Source organism: Salvelinus fontinalis, chromosome 10 (genome assembly GCF_029448725.1).
Source record: "Salvelinus fontinalis isolate EN_2023a chromosome 10, ASM2944872v1, whole genome shotgun sequence".
In the NCBI taxonomy this organism is placed as follows: Eukaryota; Metazoa; Chordata; class Actinopteri; order Salmoniformes; family Salmonidae; genus Salvelinus; species Salvelinus fontinalis.
Window position 1 is genome coordinate 14,948,464 of NC_074674.1, and position 19,005 is coordinate 14,967,468.

Consider the following 19,005-nt stretch of genomic DNA (forward strand, 5'->3'; position numbering starts at 1 on the left):
CAACCAGCCAGTCAGGCGTGTGTGTGTGTCCCACTCACTCTTAGTGACACAGTGCTCTGCGGGCAGTAGTCTCTTCTTCATTAATCCCTGAAGAACCGAGCGTACTGACGGCCTGTGGACCAGCTGCAACACAAACAGGTGGGACTAGAGAGAGAGGGTGAGAGAGAGAGAGAGAGAGAGAGAGAAATTGGATTACAAACAAGTAAATATGTCCTTTTCATGACAAGATAAAGATATGGGAAAGAGGTCTTATTTTGGTTGCTATCAAAGATCAGAACCAGATGAAGACTTAACAAAACATCCTTATACAACCAGCACGAAACCGGACTTCATAAAGCATTTTTGCCTGTACCGTACTACTTACGCAGCAGCAGGCGGTGACAGTGATCTGGATGGTGTTGCGTCCCGGCTGACACACCTGCTTGAGGTAGAGGGGCTTGTGGGACGTCTTGTTGTCGCCCCTCTCGATGGTGAGCGGTGTGGCGTTCACACTCACCTGTAAGCAAGGACCAGACACCTACATGACAGACAGGTGAATGGAGGATCGGCTAACACGCTAGTCACAGTCGTCACACTGGGCTCAGAGTAGGAGTTCTGACCTAGGATCAGCCCCCCCCCCCCCGTCCATATAATCGTATTTATGATTCAAAAGGCACAATTAATCCTAGATCAGCACTTCTACTTGAGACGCTTTATGAATACAGGCCCTGGGCCACCTTTAGTATAGGGTGCAATACTGTGGAATGTTCAGATAGCAATACGTTGTGTAGAAATACGATGTGTAGAAAAGACATGCAGAATAGAGATGTAGAGTAAGGAATCATCAGTTCTATCGATGGTATTGATCCTCTGTACAGCACTTTGATATATCAGCTGATGTAAGAAGGGCTGTATGATTAAATTTGATTTCTACCTAAAACGTTCAGTATGTTGCGCCCTCCTGAACGCAACCCTGTCTAGCCAATGAAGTACTCAACTGGCTAGCCAATCAAGTTCATAGTCATCACCTCGCTAACCCAGACATAAGGCTGGATCTCCACTCCACCAGTTTTCCCGTAAAGGCTTCATGACTTCACCGCCTGTATGGAGGGCTCCACACAGAGATGTCAGTGCATGGTAGAATTTGTGACTTTACGCAAGAGAGCAGTGGGAGCACTTGGGGGAGTGTAAAACCCAGCCTAACCCATTGTGATAGGGGTGTGTGTTAATGCACAAAGATCAGGTTGTATGTCAAAAAAATAAAAATCTAAAACACACAAAACACTTATCTTGGGAAAGGTCTGTAATATTGTGTTTTGTTTGATGTCGCATTTACATCTGTGTGTGTGTGTGTGTGTGTGTGTGTGTGTGTGTGTGAGTGGGTACCTGTAAGTGTGATTGTACCTGTACGGAGGCGGGCCAATTAGTGTTCATCTGTCTGTCCTCATGGTGATAACACTTAAACTGCAGTTCCAGGTCAGGCCTAGAGGACACACATGCAGTCAACAGATCCACACAGGCAGACACATGAACACACACAAACACACCAAAATCATCAATTAATAAATGTGGGAAAAAATCCAAACTATGGTATTAAAACACTGGACCAGGTCACAGTAACTGCTGCTTTGATTTGCTGAGAGGCGGTGGGCTCGGACCTCATCATGAGGGTCTTGTAGACGGAGTCTCGCAGCTGGAAGGCGTGGTTGCTGACCGCCAGGTTGTGCTCCAATCGGAACGGCTCAAGCACCACGCCGTCGCGCACCGGGAAGGTCAGCCGCAGGTCGTCGCTAGGGTTACCTGGAGGGGGAGGGGAGATGAGAGTATTTAAAGTACGCATTCGGCCCAGGGTCCTCTACATTAGGGAATGCGACAACAAAATGTTTTTCTTATTGGACAAGTCCCTTCCCGTTTCAGTCCTTTATTCTTCCATTTGCTGGCAAATGAACACGACTCAGGTCTGATCTCTATATACATTTCCATCAATCCAATGAGTTAGGGCTCTATTCAATCCGTATCGCGGAAGTTCAGCGTCACAGCGCCATTGAAATTTAAATACAATGTTCCAGCGTTCGTAGATACTGCATTCACGGTAAACGCTGCATATGTCATCTCAAGCGGGGGGGGGGGGGGGGGGACCTTTACTATTCTCCAGCGCAACCTGTAACGCTTCAGCGATACAGATTGAATAGAGCCCTTAATAAAGGAGTGTTGAAGTAAGTGGGTCTCACCAGTGGGCGGCTGAAGGGAGTTGATGTTGGGCTTGACGTCGGGGCCTTGGGGGAGGTAGGGGGGCTTGGTGTCTGGTCCTGGCCCACCGGGGGACAGGTAGGGGGGCATGCTGCCCGGAGTCATGGGAGGGGTGGGGTTACCACCCAGAGGAGAACTGGGGTACCCTGGCATCACCCGGCTACCCTGCTGAAAGAGAGAGAGAGAGAATTTGAAACATAACATCATATAAGGCTAGGGCCACAAAGACGTACGGACACATGAAATTGTACACAAATTAATCAATTGTCGGTTTTTGTCTGTCAAAAGTTAAACTCCAGTTAACCATTTTCGGACCTGTTACATACGGCACGAGGGCAGACATATTGTTTGTTTGACGGACAATCATCTCCGTCCATTATATGTCAACGGATGACTCGCATTGAATTTTTTTTTGTATCAATCCGTAATTTGCCCACACAAAAACCCTGTGTGGCCATAGCCTAATTAATAAATGTACTTAATTTGGGTCCACAAATCACATTACATTTGCAAAGGACCCAAAAAATTACAAAGGTCATACGGAAGCCTGGACAATGTCATGGAAACAAAAAGCACCATCTCCTTCACACTGCCAAGGCACACACACACACACACACCAAGGTTGGCTTACCGCGGTGACAGCAGCCTGTGTGAAGGCATTGTAGCCTCCTGATGCTCCTGGTGGCATGTTACCCTGCTGCCCGTTATACTGCTGCTCCTGCTGAAAACACACACAAACAAACATTAACAGGCAAAACTGATCCTAGATCAGCTCTCCTATTCTGAGACGCATTGTGAATGCTGGCCCTGGTCAGATTTGATGTTAGATCCTGTCTCTACACTACAAACATGTCAAGGAAAAGTCTCTTCGGGGCCAGGTTCATACTGGCAGTGTGTTAAAAAGGCTCGAATCCTTTGAAATACACATTCATAGCTTAACGCGGCAATCAGCAGTAGAAACAAAATAAAGCACTTTTCCCTGCCCGTTTTGTTAAAAGCTGAGGGCTGGAGAAATGTAACCACTCAAATTCACAGAAAGCGCTATAGATGCAAGGACTGACCATCCATGACATCAAAATTAGTTTTAACCAAGTTTTGAAGCTATATTAATGTTTGTTTACATTTACTTTGTTTACAGACATTGGAGTAAAACAAGTTAATATTTTGAGTTTTGATGGGGTACAAGTTGAACTAAGACCGTGGGGCATTTAAAAGTCATGTTCTTCCAAGAATCAAATGTGTACATAGCATATAAAAAATATAAAAAAAATTAGCAACTGTTGATTGCTCCTTTAACTAGTGTTTGTGGTCTCACTGCTTACCTTGTAGTACTGTGCAGGATTGGGTGGACCTTGCTGGTACTGCCCCATTGGGGGCATACGCTGGCTGGGGTGGTAGGAGGGGGACTGGGGCTGGTGCTGCTGGGGGCCAGGGGGATACTGGAGGGGCTGGCCACCGTGGTACGGAGACATCCCCCCTGAACCATACTGCTGCTGCCCTGGGAAACCCTGGGGGAGGGACGGAGGAGAGATGGAAGGGATGAGTGTGTGGCAACTAGTAAACAATTTATGTGTAGTGTGTTAGTGTGTCTGCAAGCACCCATGTGTTTTCCAGCTTTGTACCTCTGATTGGTAGGGGCGTTTGAGCCCTTGTTGTTGGACTCCTGGGTAGCCTGGGTGTTGCTGGGGCATCCTCTGGCCCTGACCCTGGGAGGGGTGCGAGGGGTACACCATGCCCCCCATGGAGGGGTGCTGCCCGGGCCGGGACTGAACCATCCCACTGGGGCTCATGCCCGGGGGGCCACGGGGGCCACCCTGCTGCGGGCCCTGGTGGGACAGGAACTGGGTACTGTAGGAGGGGCCACCCATCTAAAGAGAGAGAAGAAGAGGAGAACAAGAGGGGAGGGAGGCTAGATGCTATAAAAACGCAGAGCACACACACCTAGTGGCAGAATTGGGGTTCGAATTGAAGTCAGTTAATTCAGGAAGTAAACAGAAATTCCAATTCAAATATAGAAAAAAGGGCATATATTTTCAATGAATTCTCAAACTGAAAAGGAGAAACTATTTATTTGAAATGTGTTAGCATTTTTAAATGAAAATCATGTGTGACTTCAATTCGATTTGACACCAACCCTGATACACAATACTGTGGCAGAAGACAGAGGAAAAGATGGAAGACTCCCTGTAGGATTTACAGTGCGGTTTCTCCCTAGAGACAGAGTGTAGACGTGTAAACAGCCTGCTAGAAAAGACTTATGTTCTCTCTCTAATCAAAGCCATGTCTCTGGAGTCTGGAGTCTGAAGTGTGTGTGTGTGTATGTGTGTGTGGCAGAGCTAGTGAATGATATCAGCAAAATGTCCACGTTGTCGTCGTGTCGATAATTTGGGGTTTATCGTCCCAACTATAACACGCGTGCGCACACACACGAGGAGGCTTAGCCGCATACCTGGCCATAGTTCAGTTCCTGATTCTGCTTCTCCTGGATGGCAGCAACAGTAGCCGTAGCAGTGGCGGTCGCCGTGGCAGCAGCAGCGGCAACCGCGGCGGCAGCAGCCTGGGTGAAGTCAGAGGGAGGGCGTTGGCCCATACCCCCTCCGCCACCACCATTATTAGAGTAACTAAGAAACACAGACAGAGATAGAATTATTTGGAACTCACTCCCAAGGTCAAGCACTACAAACAATGGCATTTCCTTGATTCCTCTCTCCTCGCCTCCTTCTCCAAACCCATTGGATGAGAAGGTCAGAGGGGAAAGACCTCTGAGCTTCTCAACGACTGGTTTTGGAAAAGGAGGCAAATTGAGAGAACGTAAGGACTTAATGAAACGCAATTGACATTATCCCCACGTGTTTGACCGACTGAATGGAGCCCTGGGTTGTTTTCATTCGGGCAATGAAAATTAACAACTTTCGCAAAATAGTTTGCAAACGAAAATGAGTGTTTCTTATATACAGTTGAAGGTACCACGTTCATATGTACCAACAATAGTATGCAAGTATAAACACCATGGGACCACGCAGATGTCATAGCACTCAGGAAGGAGACACGTTCTGTCTCCTAGAGATGAACGTACTTTGGTGCGAAAAGTGCACTATATCCACAGTAAAATGAGTCCTATATCGACATAACCTGAAAGGCCTTTCAGCAAGGAAGAAGCCACTGCTCCAAAACGGTCATTAAAAAAAGCCAGACTATGGTTTGCAACTGCACATGGGTACAAAGATCGTACTTTTTGGAGAAATGTCCTCTGGTCTGATGGGGAAAAAAATTGAACTGTTTGGCCATAACGAACATCGTTATGTTTGGGGGAAAAAGGGGGAGGCTTGCAAGCCGAAGAACACCATCCCAACCGTAAAGCACGTGGGTGGCAGCATCATGTTGTGGGGGTGCTTTGCTGCAGGAGGGACTGGTACACTTCACAAAATAAATGGCATCATGAGGTAGGAAATTTATGTGGATATATTGAAGCAACATCTCAAGACATCAGTCAGGAAGTTAAAGCTTGCTTGCAAATGGGTCTTCCAAATGGACAATGACCCCAAGCATACTTCCAAAGTTGTGGCAAAATGGCTTAAGGACAACAAAGTCAAGGTATTGGAGTAGAGGTTGACCGATTAATCGGAATGGCCGATTAATTAGGGCCGATTTCAAGTTTTCATAACAATCGGAAATCTGTATTTTGAGACCGATTTGGCCAATATTTTTTTTTTTTTTTTTTTACAACTTTATTTAATATTTATTTAACTAGGCAAGTCAATTAAAAACACATTCTTATTTTCAATGACGGCCTTCAATCTTGCAACCTTACAGTTAACTAGTCCAACGCTCTAACCACCTGATTACATTGCACTCCCCTAGGAGCCTGCCTGTTACGTGAATGCAGTAGAAGGCAAGGTAAGTTGCTAGCTAGCATTAAACGTATCTTATAAAAAACTATCAATCAATCATAAATCACTAGTTAACTACACAAGATTGATGATATTACTAGTTTATCTAGCGTGTCCTGCGTTGCATATAATCGATGCGGTGCGTATCGTTGCACCAATGTGTACCTAACCATAAACATCAATGCCCTTTTTTAAAATCAATACACAGAAGTATATATTTTTAAACCTGCATATTTAGTTAAAAGAAATCCAGGTTAGCAGGCAATATTAACCAGGTGAAATTGTGTCACTTCTTGCGTTCATTGCACGCAGAGTCAGTGTATATGCAACAGTTTGGGCCGCCTAATTTGCCATAATTTTACGTAATTATGACATAACATTGAAGGTTGTGCAATGTAACAGGAATATTTAGACTTATGGATGCCACCCGTTAGATAAAATACGGAACGGTTCCGTATTTCACTGATAGAATAAACGTCTTGTTTTCGAGATGATACTTTCTGGAATCTACCATTTTAATGACCTAAGGCTCGTATTTCTGTGTGTTATTATGTTACAACTAAGTCTATGATTTGATAGAGCAGTCTGACTGAGCGGTTGTAGGCAGCAGCAGGCTCGTAAGAATTCAATCAAACAGCAATTTCCTGCGTTTTGCCAGAAGCTCTTCGCTGTGCTTCAAGCCTATCAACTCCCGAGATTAGGCTGGTGTAACCGATGTGAAATGGCTAGCTAGTTAGCGGGATGCGCGCTAATAGTGTTTCAAACGTCAAATTCCCCTTGCTCTGCATGGGTAACGCTGCTTCGAGGGTGGCTGTTGTCGTTGTGTTCGTGGTTCGAGCCCTGGTAAGAAGGAGCAAGGAGAGGGATGGAACCTATACGGTTACACTGGCAATACTAAAGTGCCTGTAAGAACATCCAATAGTCAAAGGTTAATGAAATACAAATGGTATAGAGAGAAATAGTCCTATAATTCCTATAATAACTACAACCTAAAACTTCTTACCTGGGAATATTGAAGACTCATGTTAAAAGGAACCACCAGCTTTCATATGTTCTCATGTTCTGAGCAAAGAACTTAAACATTAGCTTTCTTACATGGCACATATTGCACTTTTACTTTCTTCTCCAACACTTTGTTTTTGCATTATTTAAAAACCAAATTGAACATGTTTCATTATTTATTTCAGGCTAAATTTATTTTATTTATGTATTATATTAAGTTAAAATAAGTGTTCATTCAGTATTGTTGTAATTGTCATTATTACAAATAAATTGTAATAAATAAATAAAAGGCATCGGCTTTTTTTTGTCCTCCAATAAATCGGTATTGAAAAATCATAAATCGGTCGACCTCTATATTGGAGTGGCCATCACAAAGCCCTGACCTCAATCCTATAGAACATTTGTGGGCAGAACTGAAAAAGTGTTTGCGAACAAGGAGGCCTACAAATTTGACTCAGTTACACCAGCTCGGTCAGGAGGAATGGGCCAAAATTCACCCAACTTATTGTGGGAAGCTTGTGGAAGGCTACCCGTAACATTTGACCCAAGTTTAAATTGTTTAAGGCAATGCTACCAAACACTAATTGAGTGTAACTTCTGACCCACTGGGAATGTGATGAAAGAAATAACAGCTGAAATAAATCACTACTATTATTCTGACATTTCACATTCTTAAAATAAAAGTGGTGATCATAAATGACCTAAGACAGGGAATTTGTACTAGGATTAAATGTCAGGAATTGTGAAAAACTGAGTTTAAATGTATTTGGCTAAGGTGTATGTAAACTTCCGACTTCAACTGTATGTTCAAGTAGTCATACCCTCTTTCAGTCTATTTACTTCCATTTCGTGCCTAGTGAACACTTCCCAGGTAGTATGTCTACATTTCACTCTGTTTGGTGCACAATAAATAAGACCCTGGTGAACATATACCATAAAAACAAGTCAAAAGATGTTTACCTCTGTCCATATGGCGGTGCTTGGTTATAGGCGGTGTTGGGGCGGCCGTAAAGGCCTGGTTGTCCGTAGCCCTTATCACCATAGCTCTGGTACTGGTGGCTCATACCGGGACTCATCCCCCCACCTCCACTGCTGCTCTGCATCATGTGACCTCCAGAGTTCCCGCCCGGACCCATGGGCGCTCCAAACACCTAGACGGGGAAACACAGGAAGTGAGGTAGTGGAAACAGTAAAGTGTTAGAGAAGAAGAAAAAGGCCATGTGACATCCCAGACTGTCTGCTTTACATATTAAACAATTAATGACTGTCATGTCATATATTGCAAAACCATTGATGAGGATTCTGATAGTTATACACTTCATTCAGGCCTTGTGAGTTTTGGTGCACAGCTGCTATGTAGGCAACCTGGAACGTGGCAAAAGATATTTGCTCTCCTTGATAAATTAAGTTTAAATAAATAGATGGACTGGTTGAAAGGAGGGGATGATAGAATGATGGATTAGAGACAGTTAAGAAGGATGGGTGAGAGAAAGGAGGAGAACCATGATTGGCTGGTTGTTACCTGGCTGTGCGAGGGATTGGTCACGCCCCAGACGGTAGTTACCACGGAGAGTGCTCCTGGCTGTTGATTGGTGCCTTGTTGCCAGGAGGCAGAGTCATACAGGAAGTTACCGTCACTGTGGAAGCAAAGGCATTATGGGATGGATTCATGTACAGCAGTAGGGTGCATCTCAATAGTGAATGTGGCTTCCTCTCCATCTGCACTGAGATCGTGAAAGACCTGGGCCTTGTGCATCAAGCATGTCAGAATCCGGGTGCTGATTTAGAATCAGTTTTGCGTTTTAAATAAAAATGAATAAGATGGGGGGGGGGGGGGGGGGCTGATCCTAGATCAGCACTCGTACTCTGAGACGCTCGATACATACAGACACTGGACAGGGGGAAGCAAATACCTGGTAGGTGGAAGTATACATACCATAGTACTATCACCTATACAGTTCTTTTCAGATTAGTGCAGATAGAACGAACTTACGATTTCCAGATTGAAAGTTATGAAAAACTTTAGGAACCCCTACATTAGAATATTGGTTTGTTGAAGAGGAAAACTAGTGGGAGTCTTTGTAAGAGTTGAATAACTTGTGCCACAGCACATACTCAAGAGGCACTACCCAACATTTCCATAACAACAACAAAGCAGTCACGTAGAAACTGGTAAGGGTAGCCCTGCTGACAAGAGGCCCCTGAGTGTGTGTGTGTGTGTGTGTGTGTGTGTGTGTGTGTGTGTGTGTGTGTGTGTGTGTGTGTGTGTGTGTGTGTGTGTGGCTGAGGTTACCCTCCACTCCCTCAACTGAAATCACAGGACGTGATCTCGCTGGTACAGGAAACCAGCGCTCCAGCGCCAGCAGCAGCCAATGAGTCTCAGAGCCCAGCCAATAGCGGGAGCGGTGAGAGCCAACCAGAAGACAACTAACAGTTTGTCTGAGGACAATGCACTCAGCACTTCCTCTCTGAGACATTCAGAGTGTGTGTGTGTGTGTACCTGTGCGGAGTGGGAGGCAGACCGGGTTTCATGGAGTTGAGGGGGTTCATCGGAGGAACGGGGGGGATCAATGAGACCCTGACAGGCAGCCTAAGAGAGAGAAGTATTGAAACGGTATGTTATGTGTTGTTGTGGTCTTGTTCTTTTCAATCGTGTAATTATTCATTATGCCATGTATTATCGTGTTCTTGTTATCAACAATATCATGTAAATAAAGCTGATCGAATCGACTCATCGCATTGAACTGAAGCAGTAACTTCACCACCATCATAGCCACACACACACGCTTACCTTCCTCTCCCCTTTAGCTTCTGCTCTGTGTGTATCTCGGTCTGTCTGTTGGTCTGTGTGAGAGAGAGAGAAAGAGTTAGCCTATTACTGCCTGGCATAATGGTTCTCATAGAAGGGAGGGGCAGGCAGCAGGGTCTAAATTTAGCTCTTTGATTTCTACAGGAATTCAAGAGAACAGCAAATGAGGCGGCTGCCTTATGTAACAGTATAACTTTAAACCATCCCCTCGCCCTGACACGGGCGCGAACCAGGGACCCTCTGCACACATCAACAACTGACACCCACGAAGCGTCGTTACCCATCGCTCCACAAAAGCCGCGGCCCTTGCAGAGCAAGGTGCAACACTACTTCTAGGTTTCAGAGCAAGTGACTTAACTGATTGAAACGCTAGTAGCGCGTACCCGCTAACTAGCTAGCCATTTCACATCCGTTACACTTACACACCCTAATAGCCGGCTTTTGGGCCCAAAAAACATATGAAGAGCTGATAAATAAAATTGCCTCCGTCAATTGCCAGGGAGAAGAAAATAAATCCCATTGCGAAAATAGATTTTTGCCTATTAATTGATTGAAATACCAGTCGATGTAGCGCGAGAGCTACAGTTTGTTGCTGCTGTCGTGAAACGTGCTTTTATTAGCCCCATCATTGCGCAACAATTCTAAATGCAATCGCGTGTTAAAAACAATGATGGCCATGATTGAAAAGAGCTACTAGTTTTATTTCTCAACTGGTAATTGAAGCTCGCTTCCCATTTGCCATTCAAGTACTTAGGCAAAAGTAGGCAGGCAGGCTTCAGCTCATCACACAACACTTTGCGATGAGCTGGAGGAAGTATGCATTTTCAAAGCATACTTGTTTGAAACCTGAACGTTTTACTACATATGAGGCATGCACCTTGCTTCACAAAGTAGCCTAGACAAAATACAACCAAACGTGCAGGCAATTATTTTATAGGCTGGAGAATGCCATTAAAACCAGTATAGCCTATTTCTCTCATGTTCAATTGGTTTTCAAATCAAACTTCCATTGTCCAGTAGCCAAAGGCACAATCCTGGTAATATTAGAAACCCATGCTAGTTGTCGCACCTTTAGAGCTCCCTTTATCCAAATTTCTAAACAGATATTTTAATCTCAGTCTCATGAAACCGCTCGCATGGTGCGGTTCGCTTTTGACAATGTTTCCCGGCTAATTGCATTATGGAACTAACATTTATGCGTCGCCAATTTACTGCCTTGTGCCAACACTTGTGCACACTGCTGCGCTTATAATGTGAATAAATAATAGTTTATCAACATTTGAAGCTAAATGTTCTGATCTGTTGCATGAGCCTCATTGCTTCTTACATGTCTGTTTTTCTTAGCTCACTGGTTGTATGAATATGGGCTCTATCGTCCCACAACTGTCCAGTTTGAATGGGTCATTTCTTCCTCGCACAGAACAGCAAGCTAACCAATAGAATATATCCACGTTTCACCTATGGGGGATGGTAGGCCTACATTGACATCGGCTAGGGATTTTGCTGTTCCTTACTCTTGTTGGCTGAGGAAAAGTAAACGTGGAAATATATTCTAATCTCTAAAATTGCGCAACAGAACTCGTTAAATGCACACGTTGCGTGTGTCTGGCGCAACATTTTACTCATAGAAACCCTGAAAACACATACAAGCTCGTTAACTGCCGAGAGAGCAGGCTTTCAATACAATTTCCCCTTAATCACCCTCTCCATCCCGATCTCTCTCTTTCGCAGTAAATTACGCTTAATCTCAGAGTAAACTCCTGTGAGGGAAAAGTCCATAGTTGTGAATTTCCACGACACTCCGCTAATTGACAGGCTAAAGTGGCGGCAGGTAGCCTAGCAGTTAGAGCATTGGGACAGTAACGTGGATTAAGGCAGCACCCCCGCACCTCTGATTCAGCGGGGCTGGGTTAAATGCGGAAGACACATTTCGGTTGAATGCATTCAGTTATGCAGACTAGATATCCCCTTTCCCCAATTTGTTGCCAACGTCAGTGTTATTCTCCTCACAGAATTGGGTCAGACACCCCGCAGATGGAGCAGTGTGTGTATATTAGCCTCGCTATCGTTATTTTACTGTTGCGCTTTAATTATGTTGCTTTTTTAAGGTATTTTCTTTAAACTGCATTGTTGGTTAAGGGCTTGTAATTAAGCATTTCACTGTAAATTCCAAACCTGTTGTATACGATGCATGTGACAAATAATATTTTATTGTGAGTGTGTGTGGGGGGGGGAGATATTATTTTTAAATAACCTTTATTGAACTAAGCAAGTCCGTTAAGAACAAATTCTTATTTACAATGACGGCCTAGGAACAGTGGGTTGACCGCATTTTTCAGGGGCAGAACAACAGATTTTTACCTTGTCAACTCGGGAATTCGATCTAGCAATCTTTCGGTTACTGGCCCAACGCTCTAACCACTAGTCTACCTGCCGCCCTATGTAGAGTGACAGTTACCAAACAGACACCTTCTAAATCGATATTAGTTCCCTGGCCATTTCCGTGAAGGACCCAACATGAAGTTCATAGGAGCATGTTAAATTTGGTGACAAATTGAAAGCTAAGAGAATTTAAGAACAGCAAATGAGGAAGCTGCCTACTGCCTACGGACCTAAACTGGACGACATGGTAACCGAATTTGTGCAATTTAAAATTCGCCACAACTGGAAATCATAGTAAAACTACAGTTAGGTTCACAAGTTTGGACAGTAAAGAAAAGTAGAGTTTGGTACAGCACAGAGTAAAGTAATGTATAGTTGAGTACACCAGTATACTAGGGTTGTCGCGGACAAAAAAAAAAATATTGGTCGACCAAAAGTAGTCTGTTCTATCGACGAATCGAAATTTTAAAACGTATTTTTCCATATATAGACGCACCCTATGTGTCTTCACAGATACTGACATTAAAGGTTCTGCGTGGTCCATCCAATGTCTGCATTGGCCATGCAGCATTTATGGTGATATGGCCTCTACGGAAGTCAGGGTATATATACTTTTTACATTTCGCAGAGAAAAACAGAGCCGTTGTAAAGGAAGTTGTCAAGGAAATGAGTTTGTGTTTATACAAGACCTCCCGCCCACCAATCATGTCAACGCGGAGCTATTCAGAGCCCTCTGCATTGTTACAAAATTTGAGAGGCACATGATGATGCGGTACGGAGCTGAATTTGGCCTCTGCCTGCCGTCAGAGGCTCCGCTATTTCGTCACACCATCCATATGGTGCCTCTGACCACATTTTCAGATCAAGCATAAATTGTCTCTTACGCTCCAGAAGTTGACGGTAATAGACTACACCTGGGGTCGGCAACCTTTTCCATTTGGAGTGCCAATTTTCTTTACCTACCAATCTGCGTGCCATTTATGATTTTCATATGCACATTCATTCATTTTAAAATAGTCTTCGTATCTCAAAATCATTGTCATGTAATTAATACTAAATATAACTGAATTCAAATTATACAAATCTAAAAGTAACTTCTATTGCTATTGCCAACTATGTCAAATAGGCTACAAAGCAAACAAATAAAGACATTGAAGCCTGCAGGTAGACAATATCCTGATAAAACAAATCACATTGGCTACGCATGGCCTGTCTGCAAAGAACATGACACTATCAATTTGGTCCAGCCAGCTTATGCTAACAAACTTGCAACATTGTATAAAATATTCTGGACCCTCAGTTTTCTGCACCACAGTCCTCCAGACAGACACAGCTGTATTTGAGCAAGGGATGAGAAGTATTCAAGTAGGCCTATTTTATGACATTTCCACCTGATCAGAGCATGACATTTTTTCCCCCTTTCAAAAGGAGTGGTTATCGAAAGGGAGAGAGCTCTGAAATATAGTTCTAATAGGCTACATTGAGGAACTATTGTCATGCAATGGATGTAAAAACAGAGTTCATTTACTTGCTATTTGAGGTGAAGAAAAAATGACTCTGGAGAAACTCCACGGCTAATTTTCGGTGGTGAGTTAAGAAAATCAGAAATACAATACTATCAGATCCCCATCAAATGGGCACATTTATAAGCCTACATTTGCGCGCAGGCCAGGTAGCCTTACTTCTATGCGTAATCAGATGTGCGTCCTCCATACTCAACATCGACAGGAGCGCTCAAAACAAAAACACAACGAATAAATTGACAACTAGAAAATGGAATGAAATAAACCAAAACTTGTTTCCCACAAGTGTAGCCTAGGTTGTGCGCTCTGCAAACAATGTGTCCACTACAACAATGAGAACTGTAAAAGACTAATAACTCCCCCCACCACATTCTGATTTTGCATTTTTGTCCCCCCCAGTTATCATTGAATGTGATACAAAACGAGGCAACAGTGTGCTTTACGACCATGCAGACGCCTCAGGGTGGCCAGGGAGGTTGTTTGGAGTGTTTATCTGGATCCCAAAAAATATCTATACACACAAAAGTTGACACACCTACTCATTCAAGGTTTTTTTTTTTTTTTTTTTACTACTATTTTCTACATTGTAGAACAATAGTGAAGACATCAAAAATATGAAATAACACATATGGAATAATGTAGTAACCCCCCCCCCAAAAAAGTTTTTCAAAGTAGCCACCTTTTGACTTGATGACAGCTTTGCACACTCTTGGCATTCTCTCAACCAGCTTCATGAGGTAGTCACCTGGAACGCTTTTTAAAAGTATCTGGTGTGGCCACCAGCTGCATTAAGTACTGCAGTGCATCTCCTTCTCATGGACTGCACCAGATTTGCCAGTTCTTGCTGGGAGATGTTATCCCACTCTTTCACCAAGGCACCTGCAAGTTCCCGGACATTTATGGGGGGAATGGCCCAAGCCCTCACCCTCCGATCCAACAGGTCCCAGACGTGCTCAATGGGATTGAGACCCGGGCTCTTCGCTGGCCATGGCAGAACACTGACATTCCTGTCTTGTAGGAAATCACGCACAGAACGAGCAGTATGGCTGGTGGCATTGTCATGCTGGAGGGGCATGTCAGGATGAGCCTGCAGGAAGGGTAACACATGAGGGAGGAGGATGTCTTCCGTGTAACGCAGGGCGTTGAAATTGCCTACAATGACAACAAGCTCAGTCCGATGATGCTGTGACACACCGCCCCAGACCATGACGGACCCTCCACCTCAAAACCGCGACTCGTCAGTGAAGAGCACTTTTTGCCAGTCCTGTCTGGTCCAGCGACAGTGGGTTTGTGCCCATAGGCGACGTTGTTGCCTGTGATGTCTGGTGAGGGTTAGGGTCCAGCCACTCTCAGCCTATTGCGGACAATCTGAGCACTGATGTAGGGATTGTGCGTTCCTGGTGTAACTCGGGCAGTTGTTGCCATCCTGTACCTGTCCCGCAGGTGTGATGTTCGGCTGTACCGATCCTGTGCAGGTGTTGTTACACGTGGTCTGCCACTGCGAGAACGATCAGCTGTCCGTCCTGTCTCCCTGTAGTGCTGTTTTAGGCGTCTCACAGTACGGACATTGCAATTTATTGCCCTGGCCACATCTGCAATCCTCATGCCTCCTTGCAGCATGCCTAAGGCACGTTCACGCAGATGAGCAGGGACCCTGCGCATCTTTCTTTGTGTGTTATTATATTATAATTAAATCTATGATTTGATTGAGCAGTGGTAGGCAGCAGCAGGCTCGTAAGCATTCATTCAAACAGCACTTTACTGCGTTTGCCAGCAACTCTTCGCAATGCTTCAAGCATTGTGCTGTTTATGACTTCAAGCCTATCAACTCCCGAGATTAGGCTGGCAATACTAAAGTAACTATTAGAACATCCAATAGTCAAAGGTACATGAAATACAAATGGTATAGCGAGAAATAGTCCTATAATAACTACAACCTAAAACGTCTTACCTGGGAATATTGAAGACTCATGTTAAAAAGAACCACCAGATTTCATATGTTCTGAGCAAGGAACTTAAACATTAGCTTTTTTACATGGCACATATTGCACTTTTAATTTCTTCTCCAACACTTTGTTTTTGCTTTATTTAAACCAAATTGAACATTTTTCATAATTTATTTTATTGATGTATTATATGAAGTTAAAATAAGTGTTCATTGTTCATTCAGTATTGTTGTAATTGTCATTATTACAAATATGTAGTTTTTTTAAACGGCAGATTATTCGGTATCCGTTTTTTTGGGTCCTCCAATAATGGAAGCCCACCACGATACTCTTACATTCTGCAGGGGAAAGTTTGTTTTATTCTACGTGTAACTCTGTTGTTGTGTCGCACTGCTTTGCTTTATCTTGGCCAGGTCGCAGTTGTAAATGAGAACTTGTTCAACTAGCCTACCTGGTTAAATAAAGGTGAAATAAAAAATGTAATATATAGGAGTTGACCCCAGCCGTGACACAGGTGTACACGGGAGTAAATCTATAAATCCTCACCTCGGGTGTATCCCTCCGCCGTGGCCGTGGAGTGATACCAATATATTGGAGTAATCCAACAGTGAAACATAAGTTCTGTATTTGGTAAAAGACCAAGTCCATATTATGGCAAGAACAGCTAAAATAAGCAAAGAGAAACGACACTCCATTATTAATTTAAGACTTGGTCAGTCAATGCGGGACATTTCAAGAACTGTGCAGTCGCAAAATCCATCAAACGCTTTGATGAAACTTGCTCTAATGAGGACCGCCACAGGAAAGGAAGACCCAGAGTTACCACTGCTGCAGAGGATAAGTTCATTAGAGTTACCAGCCTCAGAAATTGCAGCCCAAATACAGAGTTCAAGTAACAGACACATCAACATAAACTGTCCAGAGGAGACTGCGTGAAATCAGGCCTTCATGGTCGAATTGCTGAAAAGAAACCACTACTAAAAGAACACCAATAATAAGAAGAGACTTGCTTGGGGCAAGAAACATGAGCAATTGACATTAGACCGGTGGAAATCTGTCCTTTGGTCTGGTGAGTCCAAATTTGAGATTTTTGGTTCCAACCGCCGTGTCATTGAGTCGCAGAGTAGGTGAACAAATTATCTCCACGTGTTGTTCCCACCGTGAATCATGGTGGAAGAGGTGTGAGAGTGCTTTGCTGGTGACACTAATTTATTTAGAATTCAAAGGCACTCTTAACCTCTTTCAGCTAGGGGGCAGAATTTTTATGTTTGGAAAAATAACGTTCCCAAGGTAAACGGACTATTTCTCAGGTGCGGATGCTAGAATATGCATATAATTGACAGATTAGGATAGAAAACACTCTAAAGTTTCCAAAACATTGTCTGTGAGTATAACAGAACTGATTTTGCAGGCAAAAACCTGAGGAAATCCAACCCGGAAGTGCTTTTTATTTGGAAAAATCCCTGTTCCGTTTCCTGCCCCTCCTCCATTTAAAGGGGTATCAACCAGATTCCTTTTCCAATGGCTTCCTCAGGTTGTGATCAGGCTTTAGACATAGTTTCAAGCTTTAATTTTGAAAAATGAGCGAGATTTTTCAAAACACGTCAGGTGTCCTTTGATTAGTTCCTGCTCGCGACAAGATGTAGCTCGACATTTTCTTTCTCTGTAGTATTGAATAGGTTACCGTCCGGTTGAAATATTATCGATTATGTATGTTAAAAACAACCTGAGGATTGATTATAAAAAACCTTTGACATGTTTCTACGAACATTACGGATACTTTTTGGAATTTTCGTCTGCCCTTCAGGACCGGAACGAGCCTGTGGTTTTCTGAACATAACGCGCCAAACCAAATGGCGGTTTTTGGTTATAAAACTAATCTTTATCGAACAAAAATAACATTTGTGTAACTGGGCGTCTCGTGAGTACAAACATCTGAAGATTATCAAAGGTAAGCGATTAATTTTACTGCTTTTCTGACTTTCGTTACCAAGCTAATTTAAGGCTAGCTGTTCTTAGTGTTTTGTCTAGTGATTGATAAACTCACAAACGCTTGGATTGCTTTCGCTGTAAAGCATATTTTCAAAATCTGACACGATAGGTGGATTAACAACAAGCTAAGCTGTGTTTTGGTATATTTCACTTGTGATTTCATGATTATAAATATTTTATTTTTATTTTATTTTTTATTTGGCGCTCTGCAGTTTAGCGGTTGTTGTTGATAAATGATCCCGGTAACGGGATCCGTGCGTCAAGAAGTTTTAAACAGCATGGCTACCATAGCATTCTATAGCGAAACACCATTCCAACTGGTTTGCGCTTAGTGGGACTAACATTTGATTTTCAACCGGATAATGACCCAACACACCTCCAGGCTGTGTAAGAACTATTTGACCTAGAAGGAGAGTGATGGAGTGCTGCATCAGATGACCTGGCCTCTCAATCACCCGACCTCAACCCAATTGTGCTGGTTTGGGATGAGTTGGACCGCAAAGTGAAGTAAAAGCAGCCCAAAAATGCTCAGCATAAGTGGGAACTCCTTCAAGAATGTTGGGAAAGTATTCCAGGTGAAGTAAGTGTATGTATATTAGTGATGCACCGATGACATTTTTTGATGATACCGATACCCAATATTTTCCTTGCCCCCCCCAAAAATTATACCGATAACCAATATTTAACATTTGTGCGACCTTTTAAGCATTCTAGTACAATTAAATAGTTAACACACACACACACAGGCGCAGCGGTCTAAGGCACTACATCTCAGTGCAAGAGGTGTCATTACAGTCCCTGGTTCGAATTCAGGCTGTATCACATCTGGACGTGATTGGGAGTCCTATAGGGCGGCGCACAATTTGCCCAGCGTCGTAAGAATTTGTTCTTAACCGACTTGCCTAGTTAAATAAAGGTTACACACACACTACCAGTAAAACATAATCAAAACCAGTCTTTCACTAACTTGCTCTGCTGTTTCGTTGTTCACTTGTTCAGTCGTTTAACTGTTAACCAGGATTTCTTTGGAACTCCGTTTGGATCTTTGCATGTCAACAAAGACACACATCAAATAACATAATGTGATGTGTCAAATACGTTTCTTGACCGATCAGGACCTGAATATGACTGCAAGTCACATAATACCAGTAAAACATACTGTTAGACTTCAGTGTGGCTTTTGACATTATTGATCATAGTCTGCTGCTGGAAAAAATGTATGTGTTATGGCT

At 43.4% G+C, this 19,005-nt stretch overlaps 1 protein-coding gene across 12 annotated transcripts in view; it reads right to left on the reverse strand.

Moving 5' to 3' along the window:
- Window positions 1–19,005, reverse strand: part of LOC129863670 (zinc finger MIZ domain-containing protein 2-like) — a 39,173-nt gene that overhangs the window by 7,882 nt on the left and 12,286 nt on the right. For 3 of the 12 annotated variants that reach the window (XM_055935806.1, XM_055935803.1, XM_055935814.1), the window contains exons 2-14: window positions 9,913–9,965; window positions 9,622–9,711; window positions 8,644–8,758; window positions 8,082–8,272; window positions 4,679–4,850; window positions 3,852–4,097; window positions 3,552–3,737; window positions 2,861–2,950; window positions 2,211–2,397; window positions 1,638–1,779; window positions 1,366–1,462; window positions 365–517; window positions 39–144 (exon numbers count right to left, since the gene is read on the reverse strand). In XM_055935806.1, the coding sequence (XP_055791781.1) occupies window positions 39–144; window positions 365–517; window positions 1,366–1,462; window positions 1,638–1,779; window positions 2,211–2,397; window positions 2,861–2,950; window positions 3,552–3,737; window positions 3,852–4,097; window positions 4,679–4,850; window positions 8,082–8,272; window positions 8,644–8,758; window positions 9,622–9,671 (1,735 nt within the window). In that variant the 5' untranslated portion in view covers window positions 9,672–9,711; window positions 9,913–9,965. Of the gene's footprint in view, window positions 1–38; window positions 145–364; window positions 518–1,365; window positions 1,463–1,637; window positions 1,780–2,210; window positions 2,398–2,860; window positions 2,951–3,551; window positions 3,738–3,851; window positions 4,098–4,678; window positions 4,851–8,081; window positions 8,273–8,643; window positions 8,759–9,621; window positions 9,712–9,912; window positions 9,966–19,005 lie in introns of those variants that run through there. The other 9 variants (XM_055935813.1, XM_055935811.1, XM_055935812.1 and 6 more) reach the window with 8 other exon arrangements.